The sequence below is a fragment of the Electrophorus electricus genome, chromosome 3, assembly GCF_041902795.1.
Source record: "Electrophorus electricus isolate QZ-2024a chromosome 3, ASM4190279v1, whole genome shotgun sequence".
NCBI classification, from domain to species: Eukaryota; Metazoa; Chordata; class Actinopteri; order Gymnotiformes; family Gymnotidae; genus Electrophorus; species Electrophorus electricus.
In genome coordinates, this window is record NC_137499.1 from 33,704,364 (window position 1) to 33,718,163 (window position 13,800).

Below are 13,800 nucleotides of genomic sequence, written 5' to 3' on the forward strand. Positions count from 1 at the left end.
GTAAACAAGAGGGAGGTGTTCAGTAAGAAAGTATTTGAGCAGTGTGGGCATGAGAGAGACACTGTGAGACTGTGAGAGACAGTTAGAGAGCCAGAGAAGAGCAAAAGAAAAGGGGGAAGTTTGATAAGCATCCGGGGGAAATGCATTAGCCTTGCATTAAGCTCCAGCGAGAGCCTGTTCATCCGCTGAGGAAGGGTATGAGTGTGAGAGGAGCTCAGAGGCGTTATGTGTCCACCCTCAGGATACAGCTATCAGTACCAGCGTCTGGAGGAGGCAGGAGGCAGCCCACCAGACCCTTGCATAACCTCACTGCCTCGAGGAAGACCGGAGAAGGCACACCAGACTCAGGTAGGTGGGTGTGGGTGTGTGAGCAGAGCTGCGTGTGGTTTGGCGGGTGCACATGTTGGGACACGGCCACTGGTCAGGAGCTCCATCCATGGTGTATGTGTATATGAAGTCCCAGCAGGTGTAGACATGGCAGCCGGCTGTGTTTCAGATAAAGGTAGGCAAAGAGTAAGGCTATCTTCACTTTCACTTCCATGGCCACTTGCATCTGGTGAGCTCACACAAATCCAGCAGCAACTGCATTATTTACGCTGCTTTAGAACAAGACGTCAGTCATATTTTACATCCTGCATGTTGCAGTTACAAATAATATTGTATTTATAGAAAACCATAGTACGCCAATTCCCGACCTACATGTTTTAGTGGAAAATAAGCGCTTGGTCCAAAAAAGTCACCTGTAGTATCTGCACACCTCTATACTATACTGTTTAGAATACAGAATATTAACCAATGTCTTATCAGTAGCTTAATATAGCAGACAGGATGCCACAAACCTTCCCAAAGGCTGCCAATCGTCTTACTTGGGTATAATTCTCAGCCATGTAAAACTGGAAATACTGCAAAAAGTGCAAGTTGTATAACAATATGCAGAAGCTAACATATATGCAGATGTCAGCAGGCATGTATTGTAATAAGGATATTTTCCTTAACAAAGTTTCCATGGCTTGGTTATTTGGGTCCTTGGCCGGGTTCTGTAAAGCTGTTTTGTAAAAAGTGCTACATAACAAAATTGACTTGAAATGATAAACTATTGTACTCTTGGCAGACTATTTAAATGGATTGTTACTGAAAGAAATGTTACTAATGTAACAGCACCAAATTAGCAACACATAAAATGTTCATAATAAGGAGAACTGACTTAAGCATAGGGCCAGATTTTAGAATGGTGAGAATTTCATGCTCATGAGTCTGGATTGTTGTTGAGTGCTTTTTACATTCTCCTTGCTGGTAGCCACAAAAACTAAGCAGCATCTTTAACAGGAAGCAGTCTGGAAAAACAGTGGTCCATGTCTTCATATGGGAAATGTGGGTATGTTTTGCAAAGATCAACATCCTTTCATGAGGACAAAGGATATTAAAAAAAAAAAAAAAACGTTCATGGCAGAGATATATAAATACATTTGAGAATGCATGAGCATGTTGGACTTATTTAATTTCAGTAGGTGATGAACAAATTTGCTAAAAACACCACTGATTTGTCAAATTCAAATTCAGTTAAGCTGAGAAGTATATCACTTTCATGAATTTTCATCCATCATTGAAAATTAATTCAACATATATCTTTATGCATTCCATAATAATAAATACATCTTATTTGCTTACACAGCTGTTGAATTCCTGTTTCTCTGGTAAGTCTGTGTATGTTGCTACAGTTTTTAATATATATATAGCACCCTGTCCACAATAGAGGGGTGTGTGTGTGTGTGTGTGTGTGTGTGTGTGTGTGTGTGTGTGTGTGTGTGTAAAGACCAGGGCTGTATGTGCACATATATGTTGCTGACTCACATGTTATTCTCATAAATAGCTTTGTGGCAGAAGATGAGGTGAAATCTTTGGCTTTTTAGATCTGCTGTTAGATCCTTGGGCTTAAAGTGCTCCTCTGAAGCTGCTTGGAGGGGTGACATCACTGTTGGAGGTAGTGTAGCCCGTGAGGGAGAATGAGACTAAGCCCTGCAGGGAGTGTTGTGAGGCACTGATTGTGAGGAGGAGAAACATCAATGCTCTGTGGCCTCTGTGACTGCAAGCAAGGTTACTTGACAATTGAGCAAGGTTACTTGACAATTGAAATGTATAGGTTGAATGTACTGCAAGATGATACACATATACCCAACAACAAACACATGCCGATGCACAGATTAATGATCATGTACCATACTCCACTCAACTCATGCACAGATAGATAAGTAAATGATTTTACTATGAGTGAAAACAGGGCTTGGTTGCTAACAACAGCTTTGGCCAGCTCAAGATAATAGTCTAATGTAAAGTGTGGCTACATCTCTCATTTCTCTTTAATGATAAGCTTGTCACTATAGTTTGACAGCTGTTAACGTGTGGTGTGTTTTGTGAGTATAGGAATGATAATAGTGTGCGGTGGTAATAGTGTGAGATGTGGACGTGGAGGAAATGGTAGGAATGAAGAACTTGTAGGTGTCAGATGATGACAATGTGGAGACGGTATTTGCAGACAAATCATGAACTTTTATGGATGTTTTTGTAACTGAACTTTGTCAGTTCCCTATTCTGTGCTGCATATCCATAATCAGCTAGTATGCAGGCAGCATTTTTCTGGTAGATCTCAGATTGCTTCACATGGTGCAGTTTCCTCTAAGATGCAGGAAAGTGCAAGCACTTGTATTGTAAGTTCAACACTCTCAGGTGCAAGGAGAGTCGTAGGAGGACATGGCTGACCTGAACAGCATTAGCATTGGCTCTCTTTTTTTCTTTCTCTCAGTCTTTTTCTCCTTTCCAGGGCCATCCACAAAATATTCTCTTTATTTTCAGAAAAGATGCCCCTTTTACTCCTTCATTCTTTCTTATTTTTAGCCTTGATTTATTTTGCTTACACCTGATTTGGTTGCAGTGGCTGAGGGTAATGGCCTGCTGGGCATTCGGAACCCACCACTTTTCTTGGAGCCCCTTCAGGATTGCCTGGTAGACGAAGGAAATGACTTCACCCTAAGGGCAGTCATCACAGGGAGCCAGCCAATCAGTGTTTCCTGGCTTCATAATGGTGGGTTGTGGTTGGATAAGACCTTAACTATAAACAGGCCTGAGTCAATGATCTGTAAAAAAGGACAAAAATGACCTTTCTTTGGCAAGCTTTTTAATGCTGACCTGTTATCTCACATTTTTACTTCCTGGTCTTAGTTACTAAGTCATGGGGCCCTAAAATGAGAATCACTTGCTCCCCCTCTGAATGTGGCTTATGTCTTTCTCATAATTCATGAGATAACTAATGTAAGTGTTAGCAATATGTCTGCACTCCTTCACTATTCACTGTGATCTCTCTCTCTCTCCCTCTCTGTCTCTATCTACTTTCATTGTTTAGATAGCTTTCTTTTTCAATTCAGGTTGCTTTATTTACACCACAAACAATGATAGTATAATTTATTTTACCAACGCTACCCCCCCCCCCCCCCCCCCCCCCCCCCCGCAGGTAAGGTGGTGTGGTACGGTAAATCTTCCTTTATAGGAAGAGAGGCGATCCTGGTTGTTAGAGAATGCCTCCCAGAGGATGCTGGAGCTTACACCTGTGTAGCTGAAAATGCTTCAGGAAAAACCTCCAGCAGCTCAGCGGTGTGTGTTAAAGGTAACATACATACATGTAACACACACACACAGCCACAAAACAGGCTGTTGTGAGAGCCATTTTCAAAAAGAGGCTTGGCTGACTTCCTCATTAAGGGCTCACCAGACAGGTGTTCAAGAAAACAGGTTGAATAAATTTTAACTGTAACCTTGAACCTCTGTGCTGACCGAAACCGACGACCACACAGTTTCAAAACTACTGAATCAAACTACCCTCAGGAGGGCCAGTAGGTAATTTAACTGAGCTAGTAGAAAGTAGTAGAAACAGCCATTCACTTCAAAAGTAATCATCAACTGATAATATGATAATAATAATAATAGCAATAATAATAATAATAATAATAATAAGAAGAAGAAGAAGAAGAAGAAGAAGAAGAAGAAGAAGAGCTGAAAATAACAATAATATAATTCACCAACATAAAAGTGTTTTACATGTTTTGGCTGGGAAAATAAAACATTGATTTGACTTTTTATTTACTGGAAATAATGAAACATACATATAGGGGCCTGGAGATGGGTGTGAAGAATTGTCTGCCAGTGGTGTCTTTAAAGACACAGCCATCTTTGTGATTAGGCGGTGACCTATGGGTGATACTGTGGCAGGATGACTGCGGTACAACCCATGCCACTGTGTGTCCTATCTCAATACTGCCTCTAGTCCTGCAGAGAGACAGACCGTAGCGGGCTCAGGGAAAGGATTCATAAGTGACAGCAGGCAGGGGTCACCCAAGGTGGATATCAACTAAATGTCCTAGAATCACACGGGAAGGAACTATTTAGCTTTTAGTCAATCACATGAAGGTAAATCAGAATGTAAAATATTGTCTTAGTAGTGACATCCTGTTCAAATTTGTTGTAGCATAAAGTGTAACATCATGTATCCTGTTATCCTGATAAATAGAGAAGAGCAAGTGAAAAGAGAAAGTGTACTGTGTAATGAACCCTTGAATAAGAGAGCATTTTATCACTGCCTGCACAATAATTTCTGTTAAAGCTTCCAGTGGAAGCTTTAAACAAAGGCAGATGCACAACATTCTCAGGTGAACTGAGAATGAATCCAGAGTGTTCAAAAGTTCAAAAGATTAACTCCACTAAATACAGAAGGTTTGTGAAGACTTATTTATTTATTTTTATTTGCTTGTTTACACAGTATGAACAAGAAAGAAAATCAATCTAGTAATAGCACATTTTTGTGAAATATGAAAAGAATGTGAAGGGATTTTTTTAACTCTAGAAAGAACTTGTATACTTCAAGCCTTCAAAGAAAGATAAAAAAAAGAGTTTATTTAACAAAAATGAATAAGATAAAACCCACAGATTAAAAGGTTTTCAATACAAAAGTGTAAAGTGTCCAAGAGATGTTCCAATGAATGCTGTATTGAGGTCAGCAAGAGATCTTGTGGAGTCAGATATGTTAAGTAAAATTACTTTTAAAGCAGTCAGGAAACAGGCTGTGAATAAAGGGAAAAATGAACTCAGATATTACACTCAAATATCTGAAAATGATTCCTTTCATACACATAGTCATGACGTATTGTCTATTCAACACATTCTCGTATTCTTATTCCCCTCCTCCCTCTCTGTCCTTCTCTGGCTACTTACTATCATGGGCTCACCCAATAATAAAAATCCAAGAAATGATTATTGGTGTCTGGAGCAATCCCACCCAGTCCTCCCGCAGTCCTCCATCCTGCTTCTTATCACCACATATTCCCGTACTGGAAACCAGGGGCTTGTGCTCCCCCAGTTCACCCCGGAACACTCTGGAAGGATGCAAGTTATCCCAGTTTGGAAGTCCTGAAATACTGTTGCCAGCACACAGGAAGGGTATGTATTTGCCCAAAGTTGTCTTTAATCCAAAGTAGTATAGTGTGCTCTCATGTCATTGTCTAGCCACAGTCCAGAGCAAAGGTGTGGTGTTGTGCTGTCCACTGATACCATATGACTAGAAATTAAATGCCGCATCAAAAAACAGACAAAGAAACAAACTTCCCCCTCTTAATGTTGTTTTTCTGTTTCAATCTTCTTTTCTTCATACAGATCCTTGTTTTGTTTTGTTTTTATAGCATGTAGGTTCATGCAGTATATACTGATGATAGCCTCACTTTACCTTATTTCTAATAACATACCAGAACTGTTCTTATTTAACGGAAACGTATGTGTGTTTACATACATATCACACAGATACATCCCTAACCCCGCCCCCACACGTGTGTGTTTGCTCACCTATGTTTTTTCCTAATTGTTTCCAGAGGTGCCAGTGAAGAGGAGAAGCAGTTCAGCGACAGGTAAAGCCATCTCTGCTATCCTCCACCTCTGCTCTGCTGCAGGTCCTAATTACTGCTCTACTGAACTCTCCCTGTCATCTCTACTCTTTTGGTATTTATGTTTCACCTTCGTCTCGATTCAATCGGCAGAACACCCGTGCTGCTCCTTCCTTTGCTTGGTCATCTGGCCATTTTCCCATAGCCTGTAATCAACTGGGCATGTTTTTTTTTCACTAGATTGTTCTATCAGTAAAACCATACATTTTTGGTTGTGAAACATTTAAGCCCTAATGTCATATATAAAGCATTGTAACCAACTTGACCTGCTCTTTCCTCAGTTTTATCGATTTGACAATGTAAACTCAGACCTGTTTCTCTGCTTTCCTTTGACCTTGTCTGGCCTCTCTGGATTCTCTCTCATTTGGAGGTCTGCTGAATGTTGTGCATTTGCTGGCTGCCATCCATTTGCTGGTTGTATGTTTGCTGTGCCATGGGTTTGCCGGGTACAGTACGTTTCTGGGTTTTGTGTATTTGCACATGTGACTTCTCCATCGCAGACTCTTAAGCACCTTTTGTTTTCTGATTAGTGTTTCACCACTGGTGATTAACATTGTGTTGGTGTGGGCTTAACTGTACAGATGTGTTGCATATGTAAGTTTTATACATACAAGACTAGGCATCACTGGCTCTGTGTCCTGTGGTTTGCAGCTGAGATGATAAAGGTAGACTTTTATGTTTTGTGATGTGTTAAAGGAGTGAAAATGTGTGGTGTGTGGTCACAGCAGATGCAAGGTTTCAATGACCTTCTTACAAACATCCTCTTCCCAGGAAAGGCCAACCAAAACATGGTGGCATGTGGAGAGAGCAGACATACACCAGTTTGTCAGCTTCTTTCTCAGTACTGGTCTCTGTAAAGTTGCATGCTAGAGTCTAAAGTTCAGTTTGAACATGATTACAGTTCCATAGCTTTTACCTTCTATTCTTGGCTTTTATGTAAACTGTTTGATAGCTGTGGCTGGTTTTCAGGGTTCTAATTGAAATATGTGGTTATTGAAAGGATAAGACAGGTTTTGCCATGTGCATTCAAATCAACGAAACTTTGAATAATGGCAAGCTTTGCGGATGAGAGAATTGAAATTTTATTGCATACAAGACTAAGTGTGTGTGTGTGTGTGTGTGTGTGTGTGTGTGTGTGTGTGTGTGTGTGTGCGTGTGTGTGCGTGCGTGCATGTATGGAGTGTGTGTACACGTATGTGTTGTGAACACAAAAGTCTGGAAATTGATAATTATGCAGATCAAAGCAGACCCAAACAATTGAGCCAAATTCATTGGGAAATATCTACTGTGTCAATTTTGTATGAGGCTGAGGTCATTATACAAAAATATTCTTTGATGTTTCAGTGAGCACTGTTATATACAGGATAATAATCAATGACAATATGAAAGTTTCATAATGCTCCCACACACAGGCTTATAAAGACCATGCTCTCCAGTCATATCACTGACTCTGTTGGCAGAGCAGGATGAGCAGGCGGTTGTGGGGCTTTTTATGAAAGCCCCTAACTGACTCTGGTAGTTTTCTGCTCTTTTGTGTGTCTAGTACCCCCTATGAAGATAGTGGACCCCCCTGATCTTGTGGAGGTGCGTGCTGGAGGGTGTGCCCGACTGAGCTGCGTCTTCAAAGGCAGCATCCCAATAGTGTCCTGCTGGACACACAACAAAAAAGAGGTACTGAAACAAACACACACACATGCACACTCACATGCAATACAACTGAATGCAAAATAATTTCCCATCTTCTTTTTTCTCTACTCTCTGTCTGTCTCTGTGGGGTTTTTTTTTTCTGTCTCCCTTTCTTTGTCTTTGCCTGTCTGTCTGCAGGTGTTTGAAGACTCCAGGCTAAGTATAGAGAGCAGTAGCAAGGGCAGCAGTCTGGTGATCTCTGAGGCCCAGCCCGAGGACTCTGGCTTCTACACTCTAACTGCACGAGACCGCAACAGCTTCGCCCACCACACTCTCACCCTGTCCGTCATTGGTGAGCCCTGGCCAACAGCACTCACTACCTCGCTTAGTCTCCACTCTGTTCTCCTGTCATCTTCGTTTCATCATCATGCACTCTGTGGTTTTGTATTGTGGTCTGCATGTAACCAACTGCATGTAGGAATGTTCATGTGTAAACTAAATAAATGTTATTTTATTCTATTTGCATTTGCACACACGATAAATGGCCATTGTTTTTTGTATGCGTGCATGCATGTGTGTGTACACATGTTGATGCACGCTGTGTGTGTGTTTCAGAGCGTCCCCAGCCCCCTTCCTCGTGCCCCGTGGTGTGTGTCCTTTCCCCAGACTCTGTGGTGCTGTCCTGGTCAGGACCGTGCTACGACGGTGGCTCGGCACTCACAGGCTACCTTGTGGAAGTCCTGTCCTTAGGCCCTGACCAGACAGGCCACTGGAGTGAACTCTCTGCCAACTGCAAGAGTACCTCACTCAGGGTGCGCTCTGGTCTACAGCCTCAGGGGCAGTACCGTTTCCGGGTGAGGGCCTGTAACGCTGTGGGGGTTAGTGAGCCCAGTGAGGAATCCCAGCCAATCAAGATGGATGCTCCAGGTGAGGTCTCAGCCACTCTAACTAGTACTGACTCACCACCTACAGTACTGGACACATTTTAAACTACCTTAAAATGCTGTAGATGTTAGTTCCACGCAGGTGATACTGGTGCATATTGAGGGCTTGAAAGACATTTTTAATCAATAAAAAAACAATTTCATCTTCAATTTTGATTAAATGTAGTAATAGCACATAACATTTTTAAGAACTTGATTAAAAAGCAACATAAATCTTAATTCTTGCCAGTACACAGTTATGGGCAAATGTACTGATACCTTTCCTATTTTAACATACCCTGTTGTCATAATTCAGTCTAAAATATAATTAAATGAACCTGATTTGGAACTCACTTTTTTCACTTTTGCCCTGTTAAAAACAGTAATGTGCATTTAAAAAAATATTTTTAATTTTTAAAGGCTAGAATTTGGTAACAACGCATTGCAAGGATCCCTGCCTCTAAATCACTTTTATACCTCCTATGCCCTTTCTACAGAAAACATTTTGAGTGCTAACAAAACAGTTATTTTGTGCAGGTCAATTTTCTAAAACAAGAACAAATGTCAAAAAAAAAAAAAAAAAAAAAAAAAATATATATATATATATATATATATATATATATATATATATATATATATATATATATATATATATATATATATATATAAACCCAAATGTCTTGACTCAAATTGCCAAAGATGGGGAAAGTCAAGACTTTTTGGAGGATATGATGGAAATTTCCAGTGTGCCCATGAATGTAACCATACCTGTGCATATATGACACTAATACTAATCCACTAATACTGAGGTGGTGTCTGATGTTGCAGCTGGTGTTTTGTCACCTGCACTGATATTTTGTCTGTAGGTGACTCTTAACAGTGCTTTCAGTGTGGTATATTCAACTGTGATGGTGTGCTGAGTGTATCCTGCTGAACTATGGTCTATTAGACTGTGCTGAGGTGCTGTCTATGTATTCCTTCAAAGCGGAGCTACAGGACGAGATGACTGAATATGTGAATGTTACTATTGATGACAAACACAAAGTCACTGACCATTACAATGTACTGGAGAGATTAGGAACGTGAGTAAGCCCCCCCCCCCTCCCCCCCCACCCGCCACACACAGTCTTACATCTCTATCTTTTCTGAGTTTTTCCATTAACTAATGACCCAACACACACACACACACACACAGTAGGAATAAGACAGACAGAGAGAGAAACATCAATTGTGGCTTTGATTTGCTCTTGTTCGGCAAGTGTCCATGCTTGTTCCAAGTAGTTTAGTGAGGGGGTGGTAAATGCTCAGTGCGGCGATACATGCATTCATACATTAATACAAGAATTACTATTATAACAGTACTATCTATTAGATACATAAATAATTATATTAAGTGATTGTCTCTCTCCCTGTGTCTCAGAGGAAGGTTTGGTCAGGTATTCCGGCTGACCCATAAGGTTACAGGGCATGTGTGTGCTGGGAAGTTTTATAAAGGTCGGCGGACAAGCGAGAGAGAGGCAGCCAAGAAGGAGATCACACTAATGAACTTCCTCCACCATCCCAAACTTGTGCAGTGTTTGGCAGCTTATAACAACAAGCCTGAGATAGTGATGGTGATGGAGTTGTAAGTATCTGATGTGTGTGCTTATGAATTTTTCAGACACACAGTGCATACTTGGCATGGGTAGTGTCTCGTGGTCATGTACAATTATTGTCAGACACCTGGTGTAGTGAATGACTTTAGCCCAGTTGTTCAAAAAGTTGAATGCATGCACTAATCTGCATTGGAATTGTTTGGATTGGGAAATTCTATGTTTTGCAATCAAGAATTAATTAATTGATCTTAGTGTTGTACCAGTTTTTCAAAGTAACATTGGATTGGATCAGCCTGATTCAGATCCAGACTTTTCAATATTATCAAATCCAGATTACATGTGTGTTAAATGGGAATACATATGACTATGTAGGCCAGTAGCAATATAAAGAATGACAAGTAGATCAGCCTGCATGGGGTCACTAAGTGTTATTTGAAACAGCACAACAAAACAATACAAACACCCCTTTCCATCTCTAGGTTTTTTTTAAACAGTCATCTGACTAACAAGTAAATCAAAACAACCAAGTATACAGTCTTGGGCAAAAATGGGATTAACAATAAATCATTGGGCAAAAAGTTAACAAGAACTGGGCCACAATTTGCTCATTGCTGCAGTGAACTGTTTGGGGGGTGGTTCATTTCTATAGACATCTTGTACACAAAGGTAAAATCAGGAAAAGACTCAAATGTTTTCAAATAAAATTCAAAACAAAAACATTTGGATATTCATAAGTGTGTGTGTGTGTGTGTGTGTGTGTGTGTGTGTGTGTGTAGCATCGCAGGTGGGGAGCTGTTTGAGCGCATTGTGGATGATAATTTTGAGCACACAGAGCCAACGAGTGTTGGATACATGTGTCAGATCCTTCAGGGCATCGAGTTTATGCACAAGCAGAGCATTGTCCACCTCGACTTGAAGCCCGAGAATATTGTGTGTGTGAACAGAACTGGCACTCAGGTTAAAATCATAGACTTTGGCCTCGCCAGCAAGCTGGGTAAGTGTGCTCATGTTCATGTGTATTTGTGTGAATGTGTATGTGTTGAATTTGTGACTGGGGGGTGGGGGTGGGCTGTATACACTAATCAATGTGAGTAGATATATCTGTGAGTGTGTGTATGTGTGTGTAGATAAGTATGTGTTTCGGCATTGCCTGTACAGGCTGAACCACTGCTCTGTAGCTGAAATTACTGAATTATATGAAAATGAATCCCTGTCATTTGTTATGACAAGTTTCACACATTGCATAAAACTAACGGGGTGTGTTTGTATGCATGTGTGGGTTGGTGGACATCAGATGCTTCCAGTCCTCTGAGGGTGATGTATGGAACTCCAGAGTTTGTGGCCCCAGAAGTCATCAGCTATGAACCTGTTGGTCCAGCCACAGATATGTGGAGCATTGGAGTGATCTGCTATATACTGTGAGCCATGTGTACCCTTGTGTCAAGTATACTGTTTTTCACCAAAAAACCCAAGATATGCCTGCCATCTAGTGGTTTCTTCTATGGTTACATGCATAATCTAGTACAATAACATATAAGGTGTGTGTGTGTATGCTTGTGTGTGTATGCTTGTGTGTGTATGTGTGTGTGTGTGTGTGTGTGTGTGAAGGCTCAGCGGAGAGTCCCCGTTCCAGGGTGGCAGTGACTCTGAGACCCTGGCACTTGTGACTGCAGCCGAGTGGGAGTTTGTTGATGAGAGCTTTGAGGATATCACTGAGCAGGCCAAAGACTTCATCAGCTCTCTGCTGCACAAAGACACCAGGTTGAACAGAGTTGTTTAAACATTCACACAACCCTTACATATGCATATATCCCTAACACATACACGTACATTGTGCTCTTACCACTCAGACGTCGTATGTCCTGTGAGGAAGCGCTCTTCCACTCCTGGATGGTGGCGTTCAAGTCTGAACAGCCTAATACAGCGAAGAATCTCTCCAAAGAGAAAATGAAGAAGTTCTTGGCCAGGCAGAAATGGAAGGTACCACTTAACACCCGCTGACAGAGAGAGTCAAAGCAGCCTTCCTCTGGGGGGAGATTAGCAAGCTTTCAGCATGCTTGGCTTCTTTGTGCAGAAAACGGGCAAAGCTATGCTGGCTCTGAAGCGGATGTCCATGCTGACCAAAGCAGACAACTCTGCTTCACTACCCAGCTCTGCCCACGGTAAAACACACACCTACTCACACTCCACACATACATAAACAAACACACACACACGAGTGGGGTTTGCTTTAGTTTAGTGTTTTCATTTATTTATTTATTTTAGCCTAGCCCCCATTATCAATGTATGTGTGTGTGGCTGAGATAGCCTCTCTCTGGCTCTGTGTAGAGCATGCTCTGAAGTCTCTGGAGAAGAAGATGCAGTTGAAGCCTGAGTTCACCAAGAGTCCATTTGATCTGTCTGTGTTTGAGGATTCCACAGCCCAGTTTTTCTGCCAGATTGCAGGTCAGACAACATGACTCCCTGACATGTGTGTGTGTTTCTCTTTGTTTTCTCTCTCCCTTTCTCAAATAAATAATTGTTGAGATATAGTGTATAGATATAGTCACTGTAAAGATATAAACTGTATTATTTCTTTTGCATGACAAATGTATTAGACTAATACCATTACAGTGTCTATATTATTGACAATCCCTTTCCCTTAAGCGTTAGCATTCTTGGACCCACTACTGTGCCAGTTTTTCTCATCCTGTCTCTTTGTGTGTCCTTGTGCCTCAGGTTACCCGGATCCTGAGGTGGTGTGGTCCAGAGAGGGTGAGCCTCTGGAAGAGAGCGAAGGTTCTGTGAAGATTGAATACGAGGAAGATGGGACCTGCGTTCTCACCCTGGAGAACGCCTCCCTACAGCACAGTGGCACATACTCTTGCAGAGCCACAAACATCCATGGGGAGGCGCTGTGCTCTGCTAAACTCACTGTTGTGGACCAGGAAGATGCCATGATGTCATAAAACACTTCTTCTAGAGTCAGACAGTTAAGAATATACATCACAACTTACTTTCTCTTGCACTCATTATTTCTCGCACACCTACTATATCCTTTTCCAGAAATGTTTTTAATCTAATTTACTCTGTTATCTAATAAACTCTGATTGTTTGAGAAAAACACTTACATTGTTTAAGACTCTACTAATGGTGTAATAGTCTCAGTTGATCTTACATGTTTTAACATTTTGTATTGTTGCCAAGTTAATACCCCACCTAAAAAAAAATTATTTAAATAAACTATAGTATACTATTTCTAAATGCATTTGTATGTGAATTTGCTTATAGTGTGTGAATAAGTCCCTCAGTGTGGTCCCATGTATAGGGCTCAGTGTGATTGATGGGTTGTGGGTTCAAAGCAGGGCTCTCACAGACCGGTGGGTTGTGGTTTCGAGGTGGGGCGCTCGTGGACCTGTAGCTGAGGTGTGGTTGCTGCTTGCAGCACTCCAGCCTGCAGATCTCATAGTACTCATTTTGTTTATAGTTTCCATTCAGCCTGTGGAAGTGTGGGATAGTTATAATATCTCTAATATTCATCGACACATGAATTGTAGTGATTGTCCAGTGAACACAGAATATTTTATGCAATGCAAACCCAATTCAGTGTCCTATTCTGTATTTAAAATATTTTTATTTTGGTGGTTGTTAGTAGAAGTCCTTGGGCTGTGGGTGCTAGTTTTACAGTTTCTTGTT

The 13,800-nt window shown here is 41.2% G+C and overlaps 1 protein-coding gene across 1 annotated transcript; it reads left to right on the top strand.

Moving 5' to 3' along the window:
• Window positions 1-13,073, top strand: mylk5 (myosin, light chain kinase 5). The gene is made up of 17 exons (XM_027014596.3): window positions 1-348; window positions 2,930-3,079; window positions 3,506-3,658; window positions 5,293-5,484; window positions 5,910-5,945; window positions 7,525-7,652; window positions 7,806-7,959; window positions 8,223-8,534; window positions 9,516-9,612; window positions 9,951-10,154; window positions 10,902-11,119; window positions 11,420-11,543; window positions 11,734-11,886; window positions 11,976-12,105; window positions 12,200-12,287; window positions 12,454-12,570; window positions 12,844-13,073. The coding sequence occupies exons 1-17, from the start codon at window positions 198-200 to the stop codon at window positions 13,071-13,073; spliced, it is 2,637 nt and encodes an 878-aa protein (XP_026870397.2). The 5' UTR covers window positions 1-197.
• Window positions 13,074-13,800: the final 727 nt, after the last annotated feature.